At 42.7% G+C, this 12,747-nt stretch overlaps 1 protein-coding gene across 1 annotated transcript; it reads left to right on the top strand.

Annotated features, from left to right (window-relative positions):
• Positions 1-4,437: 4,437 nt before the first annotated feature.
• On the top strand, positions 4,438-12,061 carry SAR1B (secretion associated, Ras related GTPase 1B). Its single transcript, XM_010153927.1, has 6 exons — positions 4,438-4,512; positions 7,982-8,101; positions 8,933-8,998; positions 9,593-9,696; positions 9,841-9,972; positions 11,397-12,061. The coding sequence occupies exons 1-6, from the start codon at positions 4,455-4,457 to the stop codon at positions 11,511-11,513; spliced, it is 597 nt and encodes a 198-aa protein (XP_010152229.1). The 5' UTR covers positions 4,438-4,454; the 3' UTR covers positions 11,514-12,061.
• Positions 12,062-12,747: the final 686 nt, after the last annotated feature.

The following is a 12,747-nucleotide window of genomic DNA, read 5'->3' as shown; positions in this document are numbered from 1 at the left end:
GCGTAACGCGGCGGCCGCTCCTTCCCCTCGCCCTGGGGGGAGCTCGACAGGCCTCGGGGGTTGTGGGCACCGGCCCCTGTGCCGCCGCCCGGTTCGTGACCCTCACGGTGCCTTCGTAGCCCTGGCTGTGCCTCGCTGGAGGTCTGTGGTGGTGAGCAGAGCAGTGTAGGTATTGCTCCATAACCTACAGGTTCTCCGCAGGCCCCTTGTGCAGCTGTCACTGGGCACCCGTCTGCCAGGATCTATGTTAAGTATTAGTACTTCTTCAGAAACTACAACTTTTGAGATAAAGAGCAAAATATACCCGTGCTCCAATGCAATGTTTTCTTTTATCACCAAGGGCATTGCTGCAATAGGGCCTCCCTTGATGATGTGATCTGAGAACCAGTTTCTGTGAGCCAAGCTGCAGCCAAAGCACTGCGTCAGGTGCCCTTGGGAACCGTGTGTGTTGTGGTGCCGACTTCACAGATAAACGTTCCCTTTGCTCTTTCAAGTGTGCTCAAGATCTTTGCTAAGTTCAAACAGGCAGTCTCAGTAAAGGATGTGATATAGCTAAATGCGTTACCAGCTGTACAGCAGGTAATCCTTCTGGTTTTCAACCCAGGTAGTAACAGACCAGTGCGATGATTGCTCTTTCTGAAATCTCAAAGATTACTTGCTATCCAAAAACTGATTAAAATATCCAAATCAAATCTGTGTCACTTCCAAACTCTTTCTCCTCTACTTCTAAAATACTACATCAAAGTGCAGTTTTACGTTGTAGGATAAACTGGACTGTAGAAGGCAGACACCAGTTTATTCATGGAGTTTCTGGAAGGTTTTTTTGTTGTCCATGGTAGCGTTTTACAATGTTAAAACGATCACATGTGGCGTTACAACTTTAAGTGATCATGTTTAGATCCTACTTGAAAAACTGCAAATACATTCTTGAAAGCAGACTTCAAGCTGTCGCTGGCGGGTTGTGTTCTCGGGCGTACGGTGGCTGGGGTGAGGTTGCTGCAGTTAGGTTGGACAGAGGTTTCTTTCCTAGCTCTTGCGGACAGCACCCGCCTGGGTGCAGCCCGGTGCATTTCCAGTTCCTGCAAGAGCTGTTCTGCTTGGGTGTCACCGGCTTCTGTTTCCTAATTCTTCCGTAAAGGGATTTAAAACTGCCTTGAGAAGCCTGCTATCCTCTCTTATCTGAAGTTTCACAGACTTTGGAAGTGCTGTTCTAAGTGATGCAGAAGTGAAACAATGGATTTTTAGCCCGCCTGGGTGCAGCCCGGTGCATTTCCAGTTCCTGCAAGAGCTGTTCTGCTTGGGTGTCACCGGCTTCTGTTTCCTAATTCTTCCGTAAAGGGATTTAAAACTGCCTTGAGAAGCCTGCTATCCTCTCTTATCTGAAGTTTCACAGACTTTGGAAGTGCTGTTCTAAGTGATGCAGAAGTGAAACAATGGATTTTTAGTTAGAACAGTTAGGGAAAAAAATTCACTGGTTTCCAGGATGTAAAAGAAATAAGCATGAGTGAGTTCGCTTGCTAGTCCTTGCTGTCAGTGACGTTCCCTCGGGAGGCTGGCCCAAGGTGTAACCAGAGCCACTGGGTGGGAATTCGGCATCCCCATGGTCAGAAGTGGTCTCGGGAAGGAAACCCATGCACTTGGTCAATAGAGAGGCTTACAGGGCTCCGTGGGAGTTACCACATGATGCTTTACTGATGAAGTAGTGTCAGGTTTGTTGGAGATGTTTTGCAGCGATTACCAGCTGTTGTTGATGTGATGCTAGAAAATTCACTTTCATATTTCTGTTAAGGAGGCACGAGTAAGTAGGGATGTCTGTAAAAATAGTTGGTTTCAGAAGATTGTCTTGTGTCCAGTGCAGTTTTTCATTAAAGCCTCGTGTCTGCTCACAACTGATTATTTTCTAGGGAATCCTTAAAATAGTATTTTTCTCTTCCTCGTGGCTTGTGAACAGCCGTTGCCAGAGCTTTCAGTGTTCTACTTTTACAGCATTCTTAATACGGGCCTGAGAGTTTTCCCCTTAACTCAGAGGAGCTCCAAGACGTGGGTGTCTCAGCGTTAACAACTCTTGATACCAGTGCAGAGCCACTGTGGCTTTTTAGTGCTTTGATTTGACACTCCTGTGAATTATGTAGTTACTTTTCCTGTGTGATAAGCCTAGATTTAATATCTCTATTCAAATATTACCAGTGTGCCTTTACAATTAGCTGTCTATTTTTTCCCCATTTTAAACGTGTTTCCTTTTAAGCGCTGCCAGCTGATACGGAGGCTGTTCTGGGTGTATTTGGATTGCTCTGTTTCTCAAACCACTTTTTTGTGGTGATGGAAATTTAACCTATATTAATGCCGCTTCAGCTGTGTTTGCAGAGTAATCCTGTTCTCGCTTTAATTATTTGAATCTTGCCTTTTAAAGACCTTTCTGTAATGCATAAAGACTTTTATTTATCCATAAATTTAGTAGATGATAAAGTTTAATACAACTAAATGCTGTGAAGTTATTCTCACCTCAGTAACCTGAGCACTTCTCTTACATCACTCTGTTTGCCCTGATTTGCAGGTTATTTGAGTCGATCATTTTTCTAAGCCCCATAGAAGCTTTTCTCGACCGGTATTTTGCTCAAGCAATAAATAAATCTGCTGACGTGTCTGTTCTGCTGTGTTTGCTTATTCTTGACCTTTGCTTTTTAGCCATGCAAGGGACAGTTTCAGTTGTGACGTTGTGTAACTGGGTGTTTACGCACTGACAAGCGAATTTGATATTTATTCTTAAAGTCTGTGCCTGTTGCAGCTGATCAGTTGTTCAGAGCAACGTAGGATGTGGGTAAGGGTTTCACTTAGTCGCGGAGAAACCAAGGACTCCTAGTGCTTTGCTACCTTCAGCCAGGGAAGCAAATATGGTCTGGAGCAGACATAATGAGAATATCCTTTCCTCCTCTTTCCATGTTATCTTTCTATGATACACCTGTTGCTGCGTAGTGGAGAAACTTTCTTCATTGCCATGAGTGTAATTGCTATGATAGGTGTCTGGATTCTGGTCTGGTACTGACTGACCTGGTGTTTTGGCTACTGTGTGCTGTGCTCCAGGGTCAGAGCTGCCCTAAAAGTCATTTTGTGACACCCCCACACACACCCCAACACACTGCTGCAGTGACTGTGGATAGCTGAACTCCAATGTCCCTGGATGTGAGCAGGGGTTATGCGCTCTGGTAGGAATTCGCTGGCTAAATGCTTCTAAGGATGTTGCCCTTTAGTCTTTCAAGAGGTTTTCACGCTAGATACTAATTCACTCTGTCAAACTGGTGCTTTTAGCGTGATTATCCTCACTGTAGATAATGAGGAAATTAAGATGAAAGCTAAGAAATTAATTGCTTGTGGCCGCACGGTGAACGTAGTGATCGCTTTGTTATTGTGCCCCAACGCGTCACTTTGGCAGTAGCGGCGGTTCCTCCCCTCTACTCCTGGGCACTCCAGATGTGCCACAGCTCGCCTGACACCCCCACCACGGCCGCTGGCTCGGAAGCAGCCCTGCCTTTGGTGGCAGAGGGGTTTTCGGGGGGCAGGAACAACTGAATTCATCAGTCCGTGCGACCCATCCTGGCCACTCGCTGCTTTGCCAGGGGTGAGCAGAGCAGCCTTGCGTGTTTTAACCAGATGACAAAGAAGGGGTATTCGTGGGGTAGCGGAGCTTCCTCCTGGTAGCAAGGGGTGTGCTGCCTGGGCGGTCGGCTGAAGTTGGCTGGCGGTGGTATGGCACTACTGGGGCGTTGGTTATAGTCACCCTGGCTGCTCTCAGCTGAACCTTCTCTCCTTGAACCTAAGCCGAAGGAATTCGGCTGTGGCAGCCTGTGCAGGACAGGACAGGAGGTCACGGAATGGCAATTCCAGTGCTTTGTGCTGAGCAGTTGTTTCCCATTGCAAGCCAAACAGGCAGTCCCTCTGCAGACAACAGGGGTTTATTTGGTATCAAACTTTGCTGGATTCAGCTTCATCTCTTACCACCTCTGCTTCAAACCCCGGTGGCTGGAGCACTGAGTCCATACCGACATCGCTGCCCTCCTGAAAGCGCCACCTTTTCCCACTTGAGAAGTTGTGAAGATCCCGTGTGAAATCTTCAGTGGACATCACACACCCCCACCAAGCCCTGCTTAAGATAGTCATTTTTACTTCTTGCAGGGGCTTCTGGCCACGTAGCATTTTCCAAGGGGAGGAAAAGGTCTTTGCTGTTGAATCAAAAGGTCTGGATTCTGTTTTCCATTTCTATGCTAATTTTCTAATACATTGTGGGGTCACTTAATTGGTCCATGATACAGTTTGGGTAAACTAAATGGGTTTTTGTTTTTCACCCAGGACTTTGAATTACTTTGAGTACCTATAAACATCTCAGTGTTTAATGTGCTGTTCTGAGAGATCCTAAATGCATTGTATTTTCTGTTTATTTCAGACTATAAGATTCAAGTATGTCCTTCATATTTGATTGGATTTACAGTGGTTTCAGTAGCGTATTACAGTTTTTAGGTAAGTTTTATTGTTTGGGTTTTTACCTTTCTGCTATTCATGTATAGAATGTCTGCTCACCTCTGTTATCTTCAAACATAGCTGCTGGTTAAATAATAATATTTGCCTTGGTGTATATTCAGTAATACTCAAACAAAAGTTTCACTTACCAATACCGAGTATTTCCAGAGTGTGCTCTCCACTCAATCCTGTGTTAATCCTTTAACGTCTTGGAAAAATGTCAATTTTTTTTCATGAATAGAATAGGTTTGATTTTTCTAATCATCCTACATTGAAGCTGGTGTAATTCTGCTGACTCTTACGGAGTTTCTCCTGATTTTTCTCTGCTGTAAAGAACTGAACTCAGTTATTTTTAGTTCAGTCTTTGCGCATGAGGATGTCACTTGAGAATCCAAATACGAGGGACTGTCTACAAAAAGTGAGTGCTGGGTGTCAAAGCCCTCGCTTATGTTCAGCAGCGTGTTACTGTGTGACCTGGTGTCGCTGAAATCAGTGTGACACATCACTGGCATCTGCTGAAGAGTCTCAGGAGACTGTTCCCTGGCTGAAAGAGTCCGCAATCTGTGTCGATCAAGGTGAAATGGTAGCTTGTGCAATACAGGAGGAGGGGAATAAAACCCCACCAACCAGGAGGCAAAGGAAGGTTAGGATACTAAAAAAACGAACGGAAGTTGCAGGTCGCTTGGGCAAAAGGCACAATTCACAAGTTCAAGGGATTTTATTGAAGTGAATGAAAAGCATTTGGGATTAAGGAATCATGGCAAGATGTGCCACCTGTGTTTATCAGTTGAAATTTTAAACTTTTTTGCTGAATGCTAGACCCTTGGCCTACTATCGAAATATTAGTCAGTGAAATTTTAACTCAGTTGACTAAGCTTTCTTATCTCGGACTTCGCCAAGCAGTGATTACAGTGAGCTGGCCCTCTTTTCCATTCCTGTGCATGCAAAGTCTAATTCTGGTGAAAGATACAGCAGCTGGAAGTAGGAAGTAGGATGGCTTTCAATATGTCCCTCTTATTCTAGAAGAGACTCTTTCTCTATAAGTAAGAATGAAAATTAACCTTAGAAGAAGGTTGGTTATAATGTTTGGGAGACTCCCTGCAGTTCCCTGTGCTGTCCTGTCCGCAGGCTGATGAGGTCGGTTTCTGAAGTACACCTTTGCACATATATACCTTTAGAGTGCACAGATAATCTTTGTCTTACATATATCTATAAAAACTGTGGTCTTAGTGTAGCTAATAGCTGAAGTATTGCAGCTTGTCCTTCTTGCATTTCCATGAAAGACAGACAATGTGACATGTTTCAGAGAAAGCAGCAGCACCTGATGGAGGAGCAAGGACTTCTGGATGTCCAGGCTGGGAGTGGCAAAAATAATATTGTTTTAGTGTGGTTTAATAGAATTTTGCTTAACTTGTAAGGTAAGCGTGAACTGAAATGTCATCTGTGACCTAAGTTAATGTATGGAAATGTTTGCCCACTCCTTTTTCTGTAAATATTAATATTTTCTTCTCCACTCTGATAGCTAATACATATATTTGGGCATGTGAGAAGGTGAGTTTGGGAAGCAAGGGTTGTCGTATTTGAAAGAACTGTGAAGACACTCTACCATACCTGTAGTAATAGGGATCATTAATGAAATAAGCTGAGGAATGTGGAAGAATATTCACTCGGGCAGGTTACAAAACATCCTGCTGGCATGTGATCCCAGAGATTAGCTTAAAGGCAGGGGGAGAGGTGAGCAAACAGCAGCGGTGTAAAGGTCGGCCAGGCAGAGGCACGTATGCCCCTGTAACGCTGCGGCATCGACGGGGCCGTCCAGCGGCCGCGCAGCGGCATCGCTTAAAATCCCACCAAATAAAACACGTGTGAGGATAACCTGTTAGATCCAAAGGAAAAATGCGGGCTCCAGAAACTGATGGGGCTGGCTCCCTCTACCCACTACCCTCCTGATCGCGGGAGGCTGTTAATCTGCCCTTCGGACAGTGACCAACCTCTGGCCTGTGGCCCCGAGGCGCGGCGTGCCGCTGCGTAGTCTGCAGCATGGGTTGTGCTTGCAGGGGAAGGTGTGGTTAAGGATAGGGGCTGCAGCGGTGGGGTGCTTGAGCTTTAACAGTAAAATCTCATTCTGTACTTCACAAAATGCTTCTGTGTCATCTCAGTGGTGTGAAAATAAACTTTTCATCAGCATATTACAAAGTACCATGGTACTATAACATAGAGTAAAAGATCCTGGGGTTGGAAAAGCCTCCCACATTGCAATATTTGGCTGTATTTTGCAATTCTTTTAACACAGTAAGAAGAGAGAATTCTGTTAGGGACATAGCTTAGTGCTGCTTTTCAGGAAGTGTAATTCCAGCGTATACGTCTGTATGTTTTCTCCCGCTCTGTTGCAAGTGTTTTGCCCCCTTCGGCACTTGGCAGTGGGGTTGGTAGTGACTCCTAAGGGGTGCACAGTGCGTAGTATCCAGCTACAGGTCTTTGAAGAAGGAATAAGGAAAGATTTTCCTCCTTTGAAAAGGCAAAGTTGAGACTTCAGTAGTTTTTTTCAGTACAGAACATGATTCTTTCAAAGAATTGATTTGTCTTAAAGTTTTACTTTGAACGTCGCTCAGTTTGAAGCAGTGAAAAATAATCCTGGCACGGGGTGTAGTGTTGGCAAGTTATGAAAGGATTGCCCTTTGATAATCTCAAACTTAAGAAAATATGGTGTTTGTGTTCTAAACATCCTTCCTCTCCTTCACAGCAGCTGTTGCGTTTACAGGGGTTACAAGTAGAGGGGAAATAAAGGGGGAAAGGCATTTTTATGAAGATGACAATCAGTGAAAATAAAATTTCTCACGCCTGTTGTGAAAGCTTTAGCACGTGCCAGCAAGTGTGGCAGAATGGCCCTGACAATGCCATGCAGGATATATCCATGCAGGTCAGCTGGGGGGGTGGGTGAATGTTACTCTTTGAGAAAATAATACATGAACCACCATAAAAGAATTCATACTAATTAGGATTGTTGACCATGAAACCAATTTCTTTGTCATATACTGCTTGAGGTCTGAACTTCCTTTTTTTTTTTTTTCTTTCAAAGAAATTTTTTTGTCATAATTGGAGGTAGCTGAACAAAATACTCTCTATTCAGGTCCAAGTCGGTCCGTATTTTAGAGCTTGCTGGTAATGTAAATGCATTTACTCGAGTGACACTTCGACATCCATTGTTTGCCCCTCCCTCTCCTGTTAAGCACCCCGTAAGCTGCACCGGGTGCACAGGGCAGCAGGCCCATGGGTAAGTGTGAAGGTAGTTTGTACGAGTAGGAGAACATGGATAAAGGGCACTGATAAAGTGTGCGGTGGAGCTTGGCTGGTCTGTATCTTGTACCGTGGCTGTAACGCTTTGTTCCTGGGAGCAAAATCATCCCTGGTGCTAGGAATGAACTCCTGCTGAGGTAACCGATGATTCACTAGGTCCTTCTTCTTCTAGGACTGTACAAGAAATCAGGCAAACTAGTGTTTCTTGGACTGGACAATGCTGGAAAAACTACACTGCTGCACATGCTCAAAGATGACAGACTGGGACAACACGTCCCCACGCTACACCCCAGTAAGTAACCACTTTCTAGCTCTGGAACCTGCAATATTAGAAGTGTTGCAGGAAGAGCAGGATCTAATTATACATCGCAAGACCAACAGTGCAACTGAGGAGACACAAAGGAATTTCTGGGATTGTGTAGGTAGTTCAAGTAACATTCAGAAAAATGCATGTTGGATAGTTCAATTTGCTATATTTAAAATTAAGAAGCGAGTGACAAGCAGAATGATGGAGCTGAGAGTCTGGATTACAGGACATGTGGGAAGGTGGGGCTTGCAGTGTTTGGGAGCAGCTTCTCTGTTAGAAAATCAGCATTAAAAAAAACCAAATCATCAAAAAAGAAAATCAAATCATCACTGTTTTGATTTTGGGGTTTTTCTTGGCTGAGAGGTTGCTGTGTAATTGTTATCCTGGTAACCTCACAAGAGAAAAACTTCAGCACTGGTTAAAAATGTGGATTGGTGAGGTCCAGTAAGGAGGTGAGAAATGAGGAAGGATGGGAAGAGGAGAAACCTTAAGCAGTGTTATGTGTGAAATGCCATCTCTGGGACAGACCAGATGCCAGAGCCAACTATTGTTTGTGTGATGTGTAGGGATAAATAATGTACGGACGTCCTCTGCTATTCTTAGCACTGTCGATATTTCACACGTGTTTTAATGGCTAATAGTGTGTTGTTGTTAAACAAACGCATCACTATTTTTTGAGAGAAAATGTTATTAGTCCTTGAATAACAAAAATATTGAAAAGACCAAGAGAGAAAATAAAATCTACAGGCTAGAATGTGAGACCATTCCAATGCACGGTATGATCTTCATAGCGAACGTAATTCTGTGTGTTTCCAGCTTCAGAAGAGCTGACGATTGCTGGCATGACTTTCACTACCTTTGATCTGGGTGGACATGCTCAAGGTAAGAGAATACAGTGACTCACCTCACTGAATTGTCTACAGTCCATTTGTTTGGGATCAGAAATCTGACCATGCTGCGGAGATCAACTTCCCCCGCTCTGAGAGTATAAAACCCAGCCACTGCTCTGTCTGCACCATTTATCACAAATACCAAATGCAATTTTATAAAACCCAGCCACTGCTCTGTCTGTCTGCACCATTTATCACAAATCCCAAATGCAATTTGGCAAGAGCAGCAGTGGAGCAGAAATTTTTGATGGGTATCTGTATTGTGAAGAGGATTCTGTACTTTGAATTGCTTACATTTACCTTTAAGCTTTTATGTCAACAAAGGTAAGTTCTTTGAATCATAATTCTTGGGAGGAAAAACAAGGTTTCAGTACCTCAGTGTGCATGTGGGATAGGTAAATTGATGGTACCAGGAAAGGGAATGAAACTTCAAGCTTTGTAAAACATGAAATTGCATCCTGAAGACTGGCAACATAAGCTAAGACTTAAAAAATAACCCAAAAACCTGTTGCTTCTTAATTCCTGATGTGCATCACTGAATTTTGGGATAATTTCCTTTTGTTTTTGATTCACATCTTCCCTGTAGCTCGCAGAGTGTGGAAAAACTATCTGCCTGCAATTAATGGCATTGTGTTCTTGGTGGACTGTGCAGATCATGAGAGATTGCTTGAATCAAAAGAAGAACTTGACGTAAGTTCAAATAAGTTGTTGAAAATTTTAAGTTCTAAGAAATAAGCTCAAATTCCCGGTATCCAGCAGAACTCTGCTGCCACAAGTAACAGCGATTTGGCCTTCTGTGTTCTAATTAATCTCTCCTTCTCCTTTTCTTCGTAGTCACTAATGACAGATGAAACTATTGCTAATGTGCCTATCCTAATTCTTGGTAACAAGATTGACAGACCTGAAGCCATTAGTGAAGAGAGGTTACGAGAGATGTTTGGCCTGTATGGCCAGACAACAGGAAAGGTAATGCTCCTTTTCTTTTTTGTGATTTTGGGGTTTTTTTGTTAGGGAGTTTGTTTGCCTTATCTGTGTGTTGACTCCAGTTCACTCCAGCTACACAAAATAAAAGTTTAATTTATAAAGTACTTAGTAGATAATTACCATATATGAAAGGATTTCTCTAGTTTCTTTTTGTGTGCATTAGATGCATCTCCGCTACAACCTTTTTACATCATATTTAATGCCACATTTTTTCAGAGAAAACCTAATTCTGCTTGTGATAATGTTTAGTACTTCAGCTTTCCTATGCACTACTTTAAAGGATGAGCTAGTTTTCAGAGGCTGTAGTTCTAGTGAGAACTGTAAGACTTCATCCAGTTTTCTCTTTCAGTAAGTGACTTTTCTCATTTAAAGTGCAGACTTAGGATAATTTTTTACTTAGAAAAGCTTAGAACTAGATTTACACCATTGCAAAAGTCTGAGTTCGTAGGTTGTGAGGAAAAAAGTAGTTCCTACTGGCATCAGTAGCAACAAGGCAGTTTTATATTATGGATCTTTGTGATACTTCTACCTTTCCTAATTTAAAGTAAATACAGTGTACTCCTTGTAGGAGACATTTGGATACAGGGTGCTAGAAACAAGTTGCTCCATTGTCCTTTGCCCTTGGAATGACACCTCTCTGCAGCTGACATGGCCATTCCAGTGTGGCCTCCATCCCAGCGCCCACTGGATGACCAGCAGTGTGGCTCTGCTGAGGGGGTCACCTGCACCTGTAATTCCTCTTGTTCTCTAGGAGTATTTACCTAGAGGCCTCTCAAAATTCAGCACCAGTCAGAGCTTAGGTCGAGCGGGAGCAAATCTTTATCTCCTTGTTTTCCATGTGAAAGAGGATCGCACAGGTTAGTGTTAGAATAGGTGTAATGACTATAAACAGTTACTACTGCCTTTTCTTGTGTCCTGCCCTGGATTTTTCAACACTGCACGTAGTCTATGAAGTATGGAAACCATTGTCAGTCTCCTGTTGAGCCGCAGCTTTATTGCACTGTGCTGGTCTTGGCAAGCAAGCGACTCACGCTCTTGCTATGGTTAATTCTACAGTTTGTGGCAAATCTTCTTATCAGTTTGGAAAGCTGTTGGAAACAGGGCAGGGAACTGCATCTGAAAACCACGTATAAACTCTCAAATTCTCTGTGCACTGCTTACTGCTGCCTTCTGGTTTCATGTCCTTCACGGTCTCTGAGTGTGGATGTGTATATCAAAGTGTTTCCTGTAGTTCTTAAGTGACCCTAATCTTAGTTACATGTACATGGTTTAAATGAATTTATTTTCCATATTTCCAGTATCCAACCCACGTTACACAATGGCATTCCATAGAAACAAATGTCCATGTAAAGTAGCTGTCTCTACAGAACGATTCTGTAACTTGGAGTACTTCTGTCTCTCTGCAGGGAAGTGTACCACTGAAAGAGCTGAACGCAAGGCCGCTAGAGGTGTTCATGTGCAGCGTGCTAAAGAGACAAGGCTACGGGGAAGGCTTCCGCTGGATGGCTCAGTACATTGATTAATGCCAAAATCCTACCCGTACATTCTGTCCCGTGTCTGAATATTGAGTCTGCTCCTTTTTTGATCGCTCAGTGTACGTAACTTGAATTCATTTGACTGTTTAGTTATAAAAATATACATTTTTAGCCAATTATATCACGTACGCTAAATTGTAAGTGGGAAGATTGAAAAATTATTTCAAGCAAGTTTCTAAGTTGAAGTACCACAACCTGTGAGCTTTCTAATCCCATGCAACATTCTTCTGCAGCTTTTAATTTAACGAGTCTCCGGCACCGGTTTTGGTCAGAGCAACTTCCAGTACAGTATGTTTGAATGCACTTTTTAACAGCTAAAAACAACAAACGTGTGAAAAATATTTAATGCTTATGTTAAATTTTTTTATGTACTTTTTTGAAACTGGTTTTATAACTTTAGAGTATATAACCATCTTTCAAAGAATAATAAATAACTAGCTGATGGATAATTGCATGATGCCTTACGGTTTTCAATAATATACTTTCTTATGCAACGTCATGCAATAAATTTAAATCCAGTTTTTTGGCAACTTTAATGGAAAATGTTTCATTTTAACGTGTCTTAACTAGTGAGGCTGCCTGAGGATCTGAAGATGTGGGATATTTTCCTGAAACACAGAAGGCCACAAAGTAGTTTCATTGTATGTTAGAGTAAGGTGTTTTTTTCAGACTACCAAATTGAATTTATTTTAGGATTTTGCATTAGTAAAAGAAAAATCTAATCTGATGCCCTTATAACCATCACCTTTAAAAAGTACAAATAATGTAAATCAGCTCTGCCAATGCAGATCTTGAATTCATGTCAAAAGTGGTCTTATTCTACTGGTCTCTTGAATTAAACCCCTGAATGACACAAGAAATACATGGTTTTTTTCTGAAGAAATTAATAGTATAATTGCACTAAATAATCTTTTCCTAATTTAGTTAGATCTGGGGTCTGCCAGAAGAGTTTCCTATGAAATTGCCAGGAAAACCAGAAAAAGTTGCCATTGCTGCTTGTGCAAATTTATCAGCCCACACACAATCACCCAATTTTCATTTTTGGTGTTTTGAACTGGGACAAGATAAACTGGTTCCTGTAGTTTTTCCCTGAAGTGTGTTTTTCCCTGCCAGTGTGGCAGCTGCTGGCTGCCCGGGAGGCTTTTTTCTGGGGTAAAACTTGGCTATCTGCAGTCCTTGTCTCCAGGCGTCTGACTGCTTTTCCCCATCTTGAAGTGCATTA

Source organism: Eurypyga helias, unplaced genomic scaffold (assembly GCF_000690775.1).
Source record: "Eurypyga helias isolate BGI_N326 unplaced genomic scaffold, ASM69077v1 scaffold8236, whole genome shotgun sequence".
NCBI lineage: Eukaryota > Metazoa > Chordata > Aves > Eurypygiformes > Eurypygidae > Eurypyga > Eurypyga helias.
The sequence above is the reverse complement of the archived record's forward strand: the minus strand, read 5'-3'. Positions and strand labels throughout refer to the sequence as shown.

Coding starts and splice junctions, on each gene's coding strand:
- SAR1B (XM_010153927.1), top strand. CDS start 4,455: ATGTCCTTCATATTTGATTGGATTTACAGTGGTTTCAGTAGCGTATTA. Junction 4,513..7,981: donor TAGCGTATTACAGTTTTTAG/GTAAGTTTTATT, acceptor TTCTTCTTCTAG/GACTGTACAAGAAATCAGGC. Junction 9,697..9,840: donor AATCAAAAGAAGAACTTGAC/GTAAGTTCAAAT, acceptor TTTTCTTCGTAG/TCACTAATGACAGATGAAAC.